This window comes from Somniosus microcephalus, chromosome 2 (genome assembly GCF_052327205.1).
Source record: "Somniosus microcephalus isolate GS21.2 chromosome 2, FLI_Smic_1.0, whole genome shotgun sequence".
Taxonomy (NCBI): Eukaryota; Metazoa; Chordata; class Chondrichthyes; order Squaliformes; family Somniosidae; genus Somniosus; species Somniosus microcephalus.
This window is the reverse complement of record NC_140988.1, coordinates 367214832-367229202: the sequence shown is the minus strand read 5'-3', so window position 1 is coordinate 367229202 and position 14371 is coordinate 367214832. Positions and strand designations below refer to the sequence as shown.

Genomic DNA, 14371 nt, shown 5'->3' with positions numbered 1-14371 from the left:
TAACTTTTACAGTAAGAAGGCTACGAAACGTGCAGCACTGCAAGCACTGGAAAACTAGCACAAACATTCATATGATACTAAGCACCATTTTGCTCCAAGTGAGTGAACATTTTTGCAAAATGACAGCGAAATCAGAGATTTTAGCCACATATCTATTTCACATTTTAAATAAGCTCTTACCCAAGTCTTGTTCCAGTGCTGTGCTATAATACTCAAGGTCCTATGAAAAACAATACGGCAAAAAGATTATTGGAAATGCTTCTTTCAGCAACGTAACCTGTGTTAAAACAAAGAGGAGATTGACGTTGGAATCCAGTGATGGTTTGATATGTTTCAATCTCAGCTTTGAAATTACGCTGCAGGATACTGGCATAACAAAGTGTAACATCTTCAACCCAAGTTACTTTCTCCACCACTGTGGGATATTGACTTCGCTGAAATGGCATATCATAGAATCATACAACACAGGAGGCCAGGTGGGCAGGTTCGTACGATCCCGTGCTGTGACTTCAAAGCCCTTGCTTAGTTTTTTTTAAATAGATGCTGTATTTACATGTTAATTCAACACAATCCAAACTTGGTTTGGAAATGAGCACAAGATAACCACTGAATTTCAAAATAGAATGGTGCAACCTGGTACATAGAAGTTACAACATGGAAACAGGCCATTCAGCCCAACCAGTCCATGTGAATATATAGTTCAATCACATTTACCCACCCTGTTCCCATAACCCTTCAACTCCTTTTCCTTTATCCACCTTTTCAATCTAATCTTGAATGTTGTCAATTAATGCCTCAACCACTAACCCTGGAAGCGAATTCCACAGCCTCACAGCTGTCTGTAGAAGTTTCTCCTGCCCTCTTCTCTAAATCTCTTACATTTAGGAGGAGAAATTCATTATAGCCCCATTTGGGGCGCTAAATTTTAAAAGTCTGGAAAACTAATGTCTCTAAACTGGATAGCTGGATAGCTCTTTGTTGGCCGGCGCAGACACGATGGGCCAAAATGGCCTCCTTCCATGCTGTAACTTCCTTTAAACTTTTTAAAAAATTCGGCTTTGTGCTCCAAGAAGAAAGTGGAGCGTTAAATTAAGCTAAATCAAACGTTCCACTTTCTTCTTGGAGCGCAATCGGCAATGGGCGGAGCGGAGACATCAGCAGCGCTGCACACTGGGCCGTGCAGCGCTGCCGCATTCAAAGGCTCCTTCCCTCCCTTAAATCGCTGCAAGCTCTGCGATAGAAAAATGACCTACCTGGACCATCAAGGCAGCCGCAACCCCGCGCGATCAGCCTGGCACTCAAGCAGAGTGCTGATCGATTGTGGGCAGGAACCCGCGAAAAAAAGCGGAACAAGAAAGGTAAGTTTTTTTTAAACTTACCTCAGCCAACTCGCCTTTAATCATTGCCCCAAAAGCGGCCGGCCGCCCAATGCACGCCTCCTGCAGCTGTCGATGTTTTCGACCGGCGCTGCTGCAGGGGGCAGAAGTCAATTTCGGGTCTGATGCGATGTGCACGGCGATGACGTCACGATCTCCCTGGGGGCGCTAGCGGGAGGTGCAAATGCACCCAATTTCACCCCCGTAATCTTTTATCTATGTCCCCATATCCTTGACATTTCGACTACTGGGAAAAGTCTGCTTCTTTCTACCCCTGTCCCATGCTTTCATCGTTTTAAACACCTATTATATTTCCTCATAAATCTACATTGTTCCACTGAAAAAAGACCCAATTTTTCCAAGTCTTTCTTTGTATTTATATTTCTTCACAGCAGTATCCCAGTGAATATGCATTGTACCCTCTCTAAAGCTTCAATATCCTTCCTATAGTGTGGAGTCCAATAAGAAGTGAAACAGCTTGAATTTGCAGATAATTAACAGATGCTCTACATCAAAAAGTGCTTGCCTAAACATTAGGTGCTGTTGCCCTTTCACCTGTGCATGAACAGGCTAAAATCATCGCAACATAAAAAGTAAAAAATGTTTCGAGGAACACACCTCGGGAAGGAGATATTGGTCTTGGAGGGGATGCAGCGCAGATTCACCAGATTCATACCATGGCTTAGAGGTTTAAATTATAAGGACAAGTTGCATAAATTTGCCTTGTATTCTCTTGAGTATAGGAGATTGAGGAGTGATCTCATCAAGATTCTTAAGATGTTAAAAGCATTTGGTAGGGTAGCTACTGACAGACTATTTCCTCTACCCCATCCCATCATAAGAACATAAGAACATAAGAAATAGGAGCTGGAGTAGGCCAATCGGCCCCTCGAGCCTGCTCCGCCATTCAATAAGATCATGGCTGATCTGATTCTAACCGCCAATCTACTATCACAGAACCATCTCCTGAATCTAACAGAATTAGACACACGAAATATGAGCAGGATCAGGCTACACAGCCCCTGGGCCCGCTCCGCTACCCACAGGGCCATGACCGATCCAAACCTAGACTCATGTCCAAATTCCTGCCCGCTCCTCGTAACCCTTAATTCCCTTTACTTCTAGGAAATTGGCTATTTCTGTTTTAAATTTATGTAATGATGTAGCTTCTCCAGCTTTTTGGGGCAGCATATTCCATGGACCTACCACCCTCTGAGTGAAGTAGTTCCTCCTCATCTCAGTTTTGAAAGAGAAGCCCCTTATTCTAAGACTATGCCCCCTAGTTCTAGTTTCACCCATCATCGGGAACATCCTCCCCGCATCCACCCGATCCAACCCCTTCACAATCTTATATGTTTCAATAAGATCGCCTCTCATTCTTCTGAACTCCAATGAGTAGAGTCCCAATCTACTCAACCTCTCCTCATATGTCCATCCCCTCATCCCCGGGATTAACCGAGTGAACCTTCTTTGTACTGACTCGAGAGCAAGTATGTCCTTTCTTAAGTATGGACACCAAAACTGTACGCAGTATTCCAGGTGCGGCCTCACCAATACCTTGTACAACTGAAGCAATACCTCCCTATTTTTATATTCTATCCCCCTAGCAATGAAAGCCAACATTCCATTGGCTTTCTTAATCATTTGCTGCACCTGCATACTAACCTTTTGAGTTTCGTGCACCAGGACCCCCAGATCCCTTTGTACTTCAGTACTTTCCAGTTTCTTGCCATTAAGATAATAACTTGCTCTACGATTTTTCCTGCCAAAGTGCATAACCTCACACGTTCCAGTATTGTATTCCATCTGCCAAATCTCTGCCCACTTACTTAGCCTGTCTATGTCCCCTTACAGGTTTTTTATGTCCTCCTCACTCACTACTTTCCCTCCCATCTTAGTATCATCTGCAAACTTTGATATGTTACACTCGGTCCCCTCCTCCAAATCATTAATATAGATTGTAAAGAGTTGGGGACCCAGCACTGACCCCTGCGGAACACCACTAGTTACTGATTGCCAGTCTGAGAATGAACCATTTATCCCAACTCTCTGCCTTCTGTTAGATAGCCAATCCTCTATCCATGCCAGAATATTACCCCCAATCCAGTGATTTTTTATCTTAAGCAATAATCTTTTGTGTGGCACCTTGTCAAATGCCTTTTGGAAGTCTAAATACACTACGTCCACTGGTTCCCCTTTATCCACCCTATATGTTACTTCCTCAAAGAACTCCAGCAAATTTGTCAAACATGACTTCCCCTTCATAAAACCATGCTGACTTTGTCCTATTAAATTATGATTATCCAAATGTCCTGTTACTGTCTCCTTAATAATGGACTCCAAAATTTTACCTACCACAGATGTTAGGCTAACCGGTCTATAGTTTCCAGCCTTCTGTCTACTGCCCTTTTTAAATAAGGGTGTTACATTAGCAGTTTTCCAGTTTGCCGGGACCTTTGCTGAGTCCAGGGAGTTTAGGAAAATTATTACCAATGCATCCACAATCCCTACCGCCACTTCCCTCAAGACCCTAGGATGTAAGCCATCAGGTCCAGGTGATTTATCTGCCTTGAGTACTATTATTTTACCGAGTACCACTTCCTTAGTGATTTTGTTCGTGTTTAGCTCCTTCCCCCCCTTTAGCCCCCTGTTTGTCCAGTGTTGGCATATTCTTAGTGTCTTCTACTGTAAAGACTGATATAAAATATTCATTCAGTGTTTTTGCCATCTCCATATTTCCCACCATTAATTTCCCGGTCTCATCCTCTAAGGGACCAACATTAACTTTAGCCACCCTTTTTCTTTTTATGTAACTATAAAAACTCTTACTATCTGTTTTTATATTTTTTGCTAATTTACTTTCATAATCTATCTTCCCTTTCTTAATCAATCTTTTTGTTATTTTTTGCTGTCTTTTAAAGTTTTCCCAATCCTCTATCCTCCCACTAGATTTGGCTACCTTATATGCCCTTGTTTTTAGTCGAATACTATCCTTAATTTCTTTACTTAGCCACGGATGGCTGTCTTTTCTTTTACACCCTTTTCTTCTCAGTGGAATATATACTTTTTGGAAGTTGTAAAATAACTCCTTAAATGTACACCACTGATCATGTATCGTCTTACCCTTTAATCTATTTTCCCAATCCACTCTACTCAATTCCGCTCTCATACCTTCATAGTCTCCTTTATTCAAGCTTAGCATGCTTGTTTGAGATCGAACCTTCTCACCCTCTAATTGAATATGGAATTCAACCATGTTATGGTCACTCATTCCAAGGGGATCCTTTATTAGGACATTTTCAATTAATCCTGTCTCGTTACACAGGACCAGATCTAAGGTTGCTTGCCCCCTGGTCGGTTCAGTTACATACTGCTCAAGAAACCCATCCCTAATACACTCAATGAACTCATCCTCAAGGCAGCCCTGCCCAATTTGATTTGTCCAATTAATATGATAGTTAAAATCCCCCATAATTATAGATGTTCCCTTATTACAAGCCTCAACTATTTCCTGATTGATACTCCGTCCAACAGAGTTGCAACTGTTCGGAGGCCTATAGACTACGCCCACTAGTGTTTTTTTCCCCTTATTATTCCTTATCTCCACCCAAACTGTTTCATTATCCTGATCTTTTGACCCAATATCATTTCTCTGTATTACAGTGATTCCTTCCTTTATTAACAAGCCACCCCATCTCCCCATCAAATGGGGGAATCAATCATCCATACTCAAATTTATGCAACTTGTCCTCTTAATTTAAACCTCTAACCCCCGATATCATTCTGGTGAACCTGCGCTCCATGCCATCCAAAGTCAATATATCTTTCCTGAGAAGTGTAGAAGAGCATGCCAGGAGCAGCACCGGGCGTACCTGAAAATGAGGTGCCAACTTGGTGAAGCTACAACACAGGACTACATGTATGCTAAACAGCAGAAGCAGGATGTTATAAACAGAACTAAGCGATCCCACAACCAACTGATCAGGTCAAAGCTCTGCAGTCCTGCCACATCCAGTCAGGAATGGTGGTGGACCATTAAACAAGTAACGGGAGGAGGAGGCTCCATGAACATCCTCGTCCTCAACGATGGTGGAGCCCAGCACGAGGGCAAAAGACGAGGCTGAAGCGTTTGCAACCATCTTCAGCCAGAAGCGATGAGTGGATGATCCATCTCGGCTGTCTCCTGAGGTCCCCACTAAATCACAGATGGCAGTCTTCTTGCAATTTCATTCACTCCACGTGATATCAAGAAACGGCTAAGCACACGGGATACAGCAAATTATAAGGGCCCCGACAACATCCCAGCTGCAGTGCTGAAGACTTGTGCTCCAGAACTACCTGCACCTCTATCCAAGCTGTTCCAGTACAGCTACAACACTGGATGGGTTGCCAATCAAGCGGGCTGCTTTGTCCTGGATGGTGTCGAGCTTCTTGAGTGCTGTTGGAGCTGTACTCATTCAGGCAAGTGGAGAGTATTACATCACACTCCTTACTGGTGCCTTGTAGATGGTGGAAAGTGTTGTGTCTGGGTATAATAAGATACAGACTGCAGCAGAAACGGTACAACAGGTGTTTACTCAACGTGGCTCACAGTTGAACTGACTGTACACATTACTACTCAGTGATATATACAGGTGTGGTCACTGCCGGTACTACAGTATACATGAGCTGTAAAAAGTAGTTCCCCCCCTTAAAGGTATATACATTACAATTCCTCCCCTTTTAGATTAACAGTACCATAACACTCATTTAACAATTAAATATCAAACTAATTACAATGAGCACTTTTAACATGCAACATTAGCTGAAAATAGTCTATTTATATATTCAGTCTTTGGGGAGGCCTCCTGATACTTTCTGGATAGCGCCTTTCCCGAGTGTCTTGCTCTTGGTGCGGAGGCGATTCTGGCCCCCTGTCGTCGGCTGGTTCATCAGCATCCGATGCTACTGTTTCTGGGGTAGATGCGAACTGTACGTCGGGTTCATCACCAGGTACGTATGGGCGAGGCATGGGGTTGACTTGTTCCTGTGACTCTAGGATCTGGTCAGCATGGCGTCTCACGATGCTCTCCCCAACGTGCACTGTGTACATTAGTGGGCCCTGCCGTGTGCATATCGTTCCTGGCTGCCATTTCTCTGTTCGGTAGTCGCGGGCCAAGACTGGTTGCCCTATATTGAAGCACCTTGTTGGCTTCTCATGGATGTGCTGGAATTGCTTACTCTCAACATCTCTTCGTACGTTTGGTCTGAGCAAATCCAGGCGAGATCTTAACCTTCAGTTAAAGAACATCATGGCTGGGGCCTGGTTGGTGACTGCATGTGTCGCATTCCAGTGGGTGAACAGGAAATTGTTCACCTTGTGCTGCAGCGGAATGTTGTCATTGTACATAGCCTTTATTGCCTTCTTAAAGGTTTGTACGAACCTCTCAGCCAATCCATTTGTGGCTGGATGATACGGGGCGGGTGTGTAATGCCTTACCCCATTCTTTTTCAAGAACCTCCGGAACTCTTCGGACACAAACTGTGGTCCGTTGTCGGAGCAAATCTGTTCTGGCAAGCCATTCCTGGCAAAAATGGTCCGTAGGACTGCAATAGTTTTCTCCGTGGTGGTGGAGGACATTTTGATGACCTCAGGCCATTTCGAGTGCGGATCCACGGCTATTAAAAACATTGAGTCCATGACTGGACCAGCAAAATCAATATGCACCCGTTGCCATGGAGATGAGGGCCACTCCCATGGGTGTAGAGGGGCCTGTGGTGGTGCATTTTGGACTTTCTGGCATCCTGAGCAGCTCTTGGTCAGGTCCTCGATTTGTTTATCGATTCCCGGCCACCACACATAAGCCCTGGCTAGGCATTTCATTTTTACCCCTCCCAGATGACACTCATGAAGCTCATTGAGCACTCTATCCCTTAACTTGGGTGGAATTACCACTCGGGATCCACACATCAAAGTCCCCCGGCACACTGACAGCTGTTCTCTCCTTGTCGAGAATGCTGGCAACAGTGAGTCGCCATGTGCTGGCCATCCCTTCACCGTCAAATCATATACCCGAGACAGTGTCGGGTCATTTCGGGTTTCCTTTTCGATACAAGCGTTAGTTACCGGTAGGTATTCAACAATAGTCGAATGGAATATTTCGACAGGATCCACTGCTGGTGCTTCCTCCGCAGTAGGCAGTGGCAGGCGTGATAGCCCATCAGCATTTCCATGCTGTTTCGTGCCCTCATATTCAATCTCATAGTGGTGCGCCCCTAGAAAAAGTGACCATCTTTGTAGTCGTTGCGCAGTCATCACCGGAACGCCATTCTTCGGATTAATAATGGAGACAAGAGGCTGGTGATCAGTCAGCAAGGTGAATTTCTGCCCGTGCAGATAGTGATTGAACTTTTTCACTCCCCACACTAGGTTGAGGGCCTCCCTGTCAATCTGGGCATAGTTACACTCGGCTGAGGTTAGTGATCGTGATGCAAAGGCTATTGGCCTCTCTGAGCCGTCCGAGAATTTGTGCGACAGCACCGCTCCAATGCCGTAGGGTGACGCATCACATGCCAACCGAATTGGTAATGCTGGGTTGTAATGGGTCAACACCTCTTTCGATGTGGTTAGTGTTTTGCTCTTCTGGAAAGCTCGGCTACATTCGTCACTCCACTTCCATGGCACCCCAGTTTGCAGTAGGGTGTTCAGTGGGTGTAGTATTGTAGACAAATTTGGCAAGAACTTATGGTAGTAGTTTACCAGCCCGAGGAACAACCTCAGTTGTGACACATTTTCCGGTGCTGGAGCCTTGACTACTGCCTCAATCTTCTCTGGGGACTTATGTAACCCCTCTTTATCGATAACGTGGCCACAATACGAGATCTGTTTTCTAAAAAACTCGCATTTGGGGCGGTTAGCTCGGAGCCCATATTCCTGCAATCTAGTGAGCACCTGCTCCAGGTTGGCAAGGTGATCACTGTCATTTTCGCCCATGACCAGGATGTTGTCCAAATAACACTGGGTCCCTGGGATCCCTTGCAGGACTTGTTCCATTGCCCTCTGCCAAATAGCCGGAGCTGATGCTACCCCGAATACCAGCCGGTTGTATTGGTAGAGACCTTTATGGGTGTTGATTGTGAGGTATTTTTTTGATGCTTCTTCTACCTCCATTTGCAGATACGCCTGGGCCAGATCAATCTTAGTGAAGCGTTTCCCTCCAGATAGCGAGGCAAAAATATCTTCAATCCGCGGAAGTGGATATTGTACGGTGTGAAGCTCCGGGTTCACTGTCACCTTAAAGTCCCCACAGATGCGAACCTTCCTTGGTTTCCCAGGCGTGCTGCTCAACGACTTTTTCATCACAGGGACGATGGGTGTAGCCCACTCACTCCAGTCTACCTTGGACAGTACACCTGAACATTCCAGACTCTCCAGCTCTGCTTTGACGGCTGGGCAGATTGAATAAGGTACCGGTGCGGCCTTAAAAAATTTTGGGCTTGCATTTTCTTCAATTTTAATCGTCGCTGTCATGCCTTTTAGTGTTCCGAGTCCTTGCTGGAACACTTCTTTCGCGTCAGTTAGGATCTTTGACAGTCGCCCAGGTGCGACGTCGTCATCCTTTTTGTCAGCCACAGTCAGTGCCTGTATGGAATGCCAATCCAGTTGTATTTTCCGGATCCATTCACGTCCCAGTAATGGTGGTCCTCCATCTTGCAATACATACAGGTCTAGTTTTGGTGTTTCCTTACCATTATATATAACGGTCACCCTTATTTTTCCTTTGGGGTAGGCTTTTTGCCCCGTGTACGTCTTCAAAATAATTTTTGTGTCTCTCAAGGGTATGTGTGAGGATAGCCGCTCGTAGTCCCATCGGTTTATGACTGTTTGGGCTGATCCTGTGTCCAATTCCATCTTTACCTGAACTCCTGCTATCTTGAGAGTGACCCAAATGGTTCGGTGATCCTCCGTTGTGATCACATTATGTAGTTTCAGACAACTCAGTTCCCTGCTTTCGGACTCGTTATCACTCTTTTGTTCGTCTGAACTATTCTCCGTCATCTTATGTACCTTCTTGTACTTTCCTTTGGTAGGTTTCTTATTGCTGGTTTTCTTTCCCGACCTGCAGACTCGTGCTATGTGTCCTACTTTTCCACACTGTCTGCACACTTTGTCTTTGAACCAGCAATCATTCTGGTCGTGTGTTGTTCTGCCGCAGCGATAGCACTTCTCTGTTCTGTATGACATTTTGTTTGTGCCATATTCTTGCGGTCTCTGTTGTATCTCTGCAGCGCCCTGTGCTGCTGCTTCATATGATACCGCAATGCTGAAATCCTTTTCCAGCGTAAGGTCCTTTTCAGATAAAAGCCGTTTCTGGGTTCCTTCACTTTGAAGCCCACACACAAACTTGTCCCTTAAGGTATCTGCCAGTCCCGCTCCAAACTGGCAGTGTTTCGATAGTTTCCGCAGTTCTGTTAAATAATCAGCATTGCTTTCATCCTTATGCTGGTTCCGTTTGTGAAACTTGAATCTTTCTGCTATCAGCAGCGGTGTGGGGTTTAAATGTTCCTGTAGTATCGTTACTATGTCTTCAAAACTCTTTTCCATTGGCTTCATTGGGGTTACTAGATTTCGTAATAACCCATACGTCTTTGCACCCATTAAATTTAACAATACCGATGCTTTCTTGTCATCTGACACCTCATTTGCCTTGCAGTACACCTCTATTCGCTCGACATATGCAGTCCAATCTTCGACTTCATTGTCAAATGCGGTGATACTGCCACTCTTCGACATTTTGGGTGTGGTTTAAAATGGCGTCTCCCGCGCTTTCCTTCCTCCCCCGCTGCTGCCAACGCCGCTCCCGGCGGTTCTTGTGGCAATGGCGGCGCCTCGCGGGTTTCTGCGCGTCTCTCTCTCCCTCTCGCCAACGCTGCTCGGCTCCTGAACACCGGCTGCGCCCTGTGCGCTCTGCCCTCTCTCTCTCTCCCCCGTCGACGCTGCTCGGCCCTTTGCTGTGCCGCTCGGTCGGGCTCTAGCCTGCCGCTGTCCGGGAAGGGTCTGCGCACTACCTGTTGCCAGCCCATTTCGTTGGACCACCTCGACTGGAAAGCCAAGCCTGGCTCTCGACAGCCTCCCCCGCAATTCTCGAGTCTCTGCTGGATGACTGGGCGGTTGCCCGTGGTCGACGCCCGAGTCTCTGGCCTTGACCTCCAATCCACTGATCTCCAGGAACGAATCCCCGGGAGGTGATGCAGAGTTGCAGGTCGGTTCGAACTTGCCTCGTCGTCAATGCTGTGTCTGGGTATAATAAGATAAAGACTGCAGGAGAAACGGTACAACAGGTGTTTACTCAACGTGGCTCACAGTTGAACTGACTGTACAGGTTACTGCTCAGTGCTATATGCAGGTGTGGTCACTGCCGGTACTACAGTATACATGAGCTGTAAAAGGTAGTTCCCCCCCTTAAAGGTATATACATTACAGAAAGGCTTTGGGAAATCAAGAGGTGAGACACTCACCGCAGAATACCAAGCCTCTGACCTGCTCTTGTTTCCACAGTATTTATGTGGCTAGTCTAATTAAGTTTCTGGTCAATGTTGACCACCAGGATGTTGATGTTGGGGGATTCAGCGATGGTAATGCCGTTGAATGTCAAGGGGAGGTGGTTAGACTCTCGCTTGTTGGAGATAGTCATTGCCTAGCACTTGTGTGGCGCGAATGTTACCTGCCACTTATCAGCCCAAGCCTGAACGTCATCCAGGTCTTAATGAAGTCGTCCAAGCCCGCATGCAACATCTGAAGAGTTGTGAATGGCGCTGAACACTGCAGCCATCAGCGAACATCCCCATTTCTGGATTATGTTGGAGGGAAGGTCCTTGATGAAGCAGCTGAAGACGGTTGGGCCTAGGACACAGCCCTGAGGAACTCCTGCAGCGATGTCCTGGGGCTGTGATGATAGACCTTCAAACACCACAACCATCTTCCTTTGTGCTAGGTATAACTCCAGCCAGTAAAGCGTTTCCCATCCCGATTCCCATTAATTTCAGTTTTACTAGGGCTCCTTCCTGCCACACTCAGTGAAATGCTGCCTTGATGTCAAGGGCAGTCACTCTTACCTTACCTTGGAATTCAGCTCCTTTGTCCATGTTTGAACCAAGGCTGTAGTGAGGTCGGGAGCCAAGTGGTCTTGGCAGAACCCAAACTGGGCATCAGTGAGCAGGTTTTTGGTGAGTAAGTGCCACTTGATAGCACTGTCGATGACATCTTCCATCACTTTGCTGATGATTGAGAGTAGACTGATGGGGCAGTAATTGGCTGGGTTGGATTTGTCCTGCTTTTTGTGGACAGGACATTCCTGGGCAGTTTTCTACATTGTCGGATAGATGCCAGTGTTGTGGGTATACTGGAACAGCTTCGCTACAGGTGCGGCTAGTTCTGGAGCACAATACTTCAGCACGATAGCCGGGATGTTGTTGGGGCTCACAGCCTTTGCTGTATTCAGTACGCTGAGCCATTTTTTGATATCACGTGGAGTGAATCGAATTGGCTGAAGACTGGCTTCTGTGATAGTGGGGACCTCAGGAGTATGGATCATCCACCCTGCACTTCTGGCTGAAGAGGGCAAATGCTTCAGCTTTGTCTTTTGCACTCACTTGCTGAGCTCCATCATCAATGAGGATGGGGATATTCATGGAGCCGCCTCCTCCTGTTAATGGTCCACCACCATTCATGACTGGATGTGGCAGGACTGCAGAGTTTTGATCTGATCTGTTGATTGTGGGATCACTTAGCCCTGTCTATAGCATGCAGTTTCCGCTTTTTAGCATGCATGTAGTCCTGTGTTGCAGCTTCCCCAGGTTGGCACCTCATTTTTAGGTACACCTGTTGCTGCTCCTGGCATGCTCTTCTACACTCCTCATTGAACCAGGGTTGGTCCCCTGGCTTGATGGTAATGGTAGAGTGAGGGATATGCCGGGCCATGAGGTTACAGATTGTGTAGGAATACAATTCTGCTGCTGCTGATGACCCACAGCGCCTCATGGATGCCCGGTTTTGAGCTGCTAGATCTGTTCTGAATCTATCCCATTTAGCACGGTGGTAGTGCCACACAACATGATGGAGGGTGACCTCAGTGTGAAGACGGGACTTTGTCTCCACAATGACTGTGCGGTGGTCACTGCTACCAAAACTGTCATGGACAGATGCATCTGCAACAGGTGGATTGGTGAGGACGAGGTCAAGTAGGTTTTTCCTTCGTGTTGGTTCTCTCACCACCTGTCGCAGGCCCAGACTGGCAGTTAATGTTGAGGGCTCCCAGGGCCACTCCTTCCCGACTGTATACCACTGTGACGCCACCCCTGGTGGGTCTGTCCTGCCACTGGGACTGGACATACCCAGGGATGGTGATGGAGGAGTTTGGGACATTGGCTGAAAGGTATGACAGCTCTCCCAATTTTGGCACAAGTCCCCAGATGTTGGTGAGGAGGACTTTGCAGGGCGACTGGGCTGGGTGTGCCGTTACCATGTCCTTAGCTGGTGCCGAGGTCAATGCCGGGTGGTCTGTCCGGTTTTATTCTTATTATTGTGTTTCGTAGTGGTTTATTACAACTGAGTGACTTGCTAGGCCATTTCAATGGGCAGTTAAGAGTCAACCATATTGCTGTGGGTCTGGAGTCACATATAGGCCAGACCAGGTAAGGACGGCAGATTTCCTTCCCTAAAGGACATTAGTGAACCAAATGGGTTTTTACAACAATCTGATAATTTCATGGTTACGATTACTGATACTGACCTTTTTATTCCAGATTTATTTAATTAACTGAATTTAAATTCCCCAGTTGCCGTGGTGAAATTTGAATTCACTTCTCTGCATCATGAGTCTAGGCCACTGGATTACTAGCCCAGTGACATTACCACTACGCTACCATTCCCTTGATCGTACACTGGACATCCCTTGACATCCAGGGAGTTCTAGATTTGTTAATCCCGCCCTTTTTCTTTAAGGGAACATACTTGCTCTAAACCCCCAGGATCTCCTCCTTGAATGCCTCCCACTGCTCTGACACTGATTTACCTTCACGTATCTGTCTCCAGCCCACTTTGGCTAAATCCCATCTCCACTTAGCAAAATCGGCTTTTCCCCAATTGAGAACTTTTATTCCTGGTCTATCTTTGTCCTTTTTCATAACTACCCTAAATCTAACTGAATTATGATCACTAGCACCAAAATGCTCTCCCACTGATACCCCATCCACCTGCCCAACTTCATTCCCTAAAACTAAGTCCAGAACCACCCCTCCCTTGTTGGGCTTGTTACATACTGGCTAAAAAAGTTCTCCTGAATGCATTTTAGGAATTCTGCACCCTCTATACCTTTCACACTAATTTTATCCCAGTTTATATTAGGGTAGTTGAAATCCCCTACGATTACTGCCCTATAGTTTTTGCACTTCTCAGAAATTTGCCGACATATTTGCTCTTCTATCTCCCTCTGACTGTTTGGGGGTCTGTAGTACACTCCCAGCAGTGTGATTTTGTTCTTCAATTCAACCCAGATGGCCTCATTTGATGATCCTTCTCACATATCATCCCTCCTCACAGCTGTAATTGTTTCTTTAATCAATACTGCGACCCCCCCTCCTTTTTTACCCCCCTCTCTATCCCATCTGAAAACTCTGTAAACAGGAATGTTGAGCTACCATACCTGCCCTTCTTTCAGCCATGTCTCAGTAAAAGCTATAATATCATACAGTGTCTATCTGTGCTCTCAGCTCATCTGCCTTATTCCCTATACTCCTTCCATTGAAGTATATACCATTTAGCACTGCCAAACTCCCTTGTTGTCTATTTTCTAGCCCTTGCTTCTGCTGTCTTCCAAATTCACTTTCTACTTTTCTGCTTTCTAATTTCAGCTTTGCTTCTCTCCCTTCTGAATCTATTCTCAGGTTCCCCTGCCCCTGCCAAGCTAGTTAAAACCACCCCCCCTCCCTCAACAGCACTAGCAACCCCCCCCCGG

General features: G+C 46.2%; 1 protein-coding gene across 1 annotated transcript in view; it reads right to left on the bottom strand.

Annotated features, from left to right (window-relative positions):
• LOC147123749 (sperm flagella and cilia-associated protein 1-like) overlaps nt 1-14371 on the bottom strand; it is a 180049-nt gene that overhangs the window by 58987 nt on the left and 106691 nt on the right. Inside the window, exon 4 of the mRNA XM_085975655.1 lies at nt 181-220. Within this exon, the coding sequence (XP_085831781.1) occupies nt 181-220 (40 nt within the window). The remainder of the gene's footprint in view (nt 1-180; nt 221-14371) is intronic.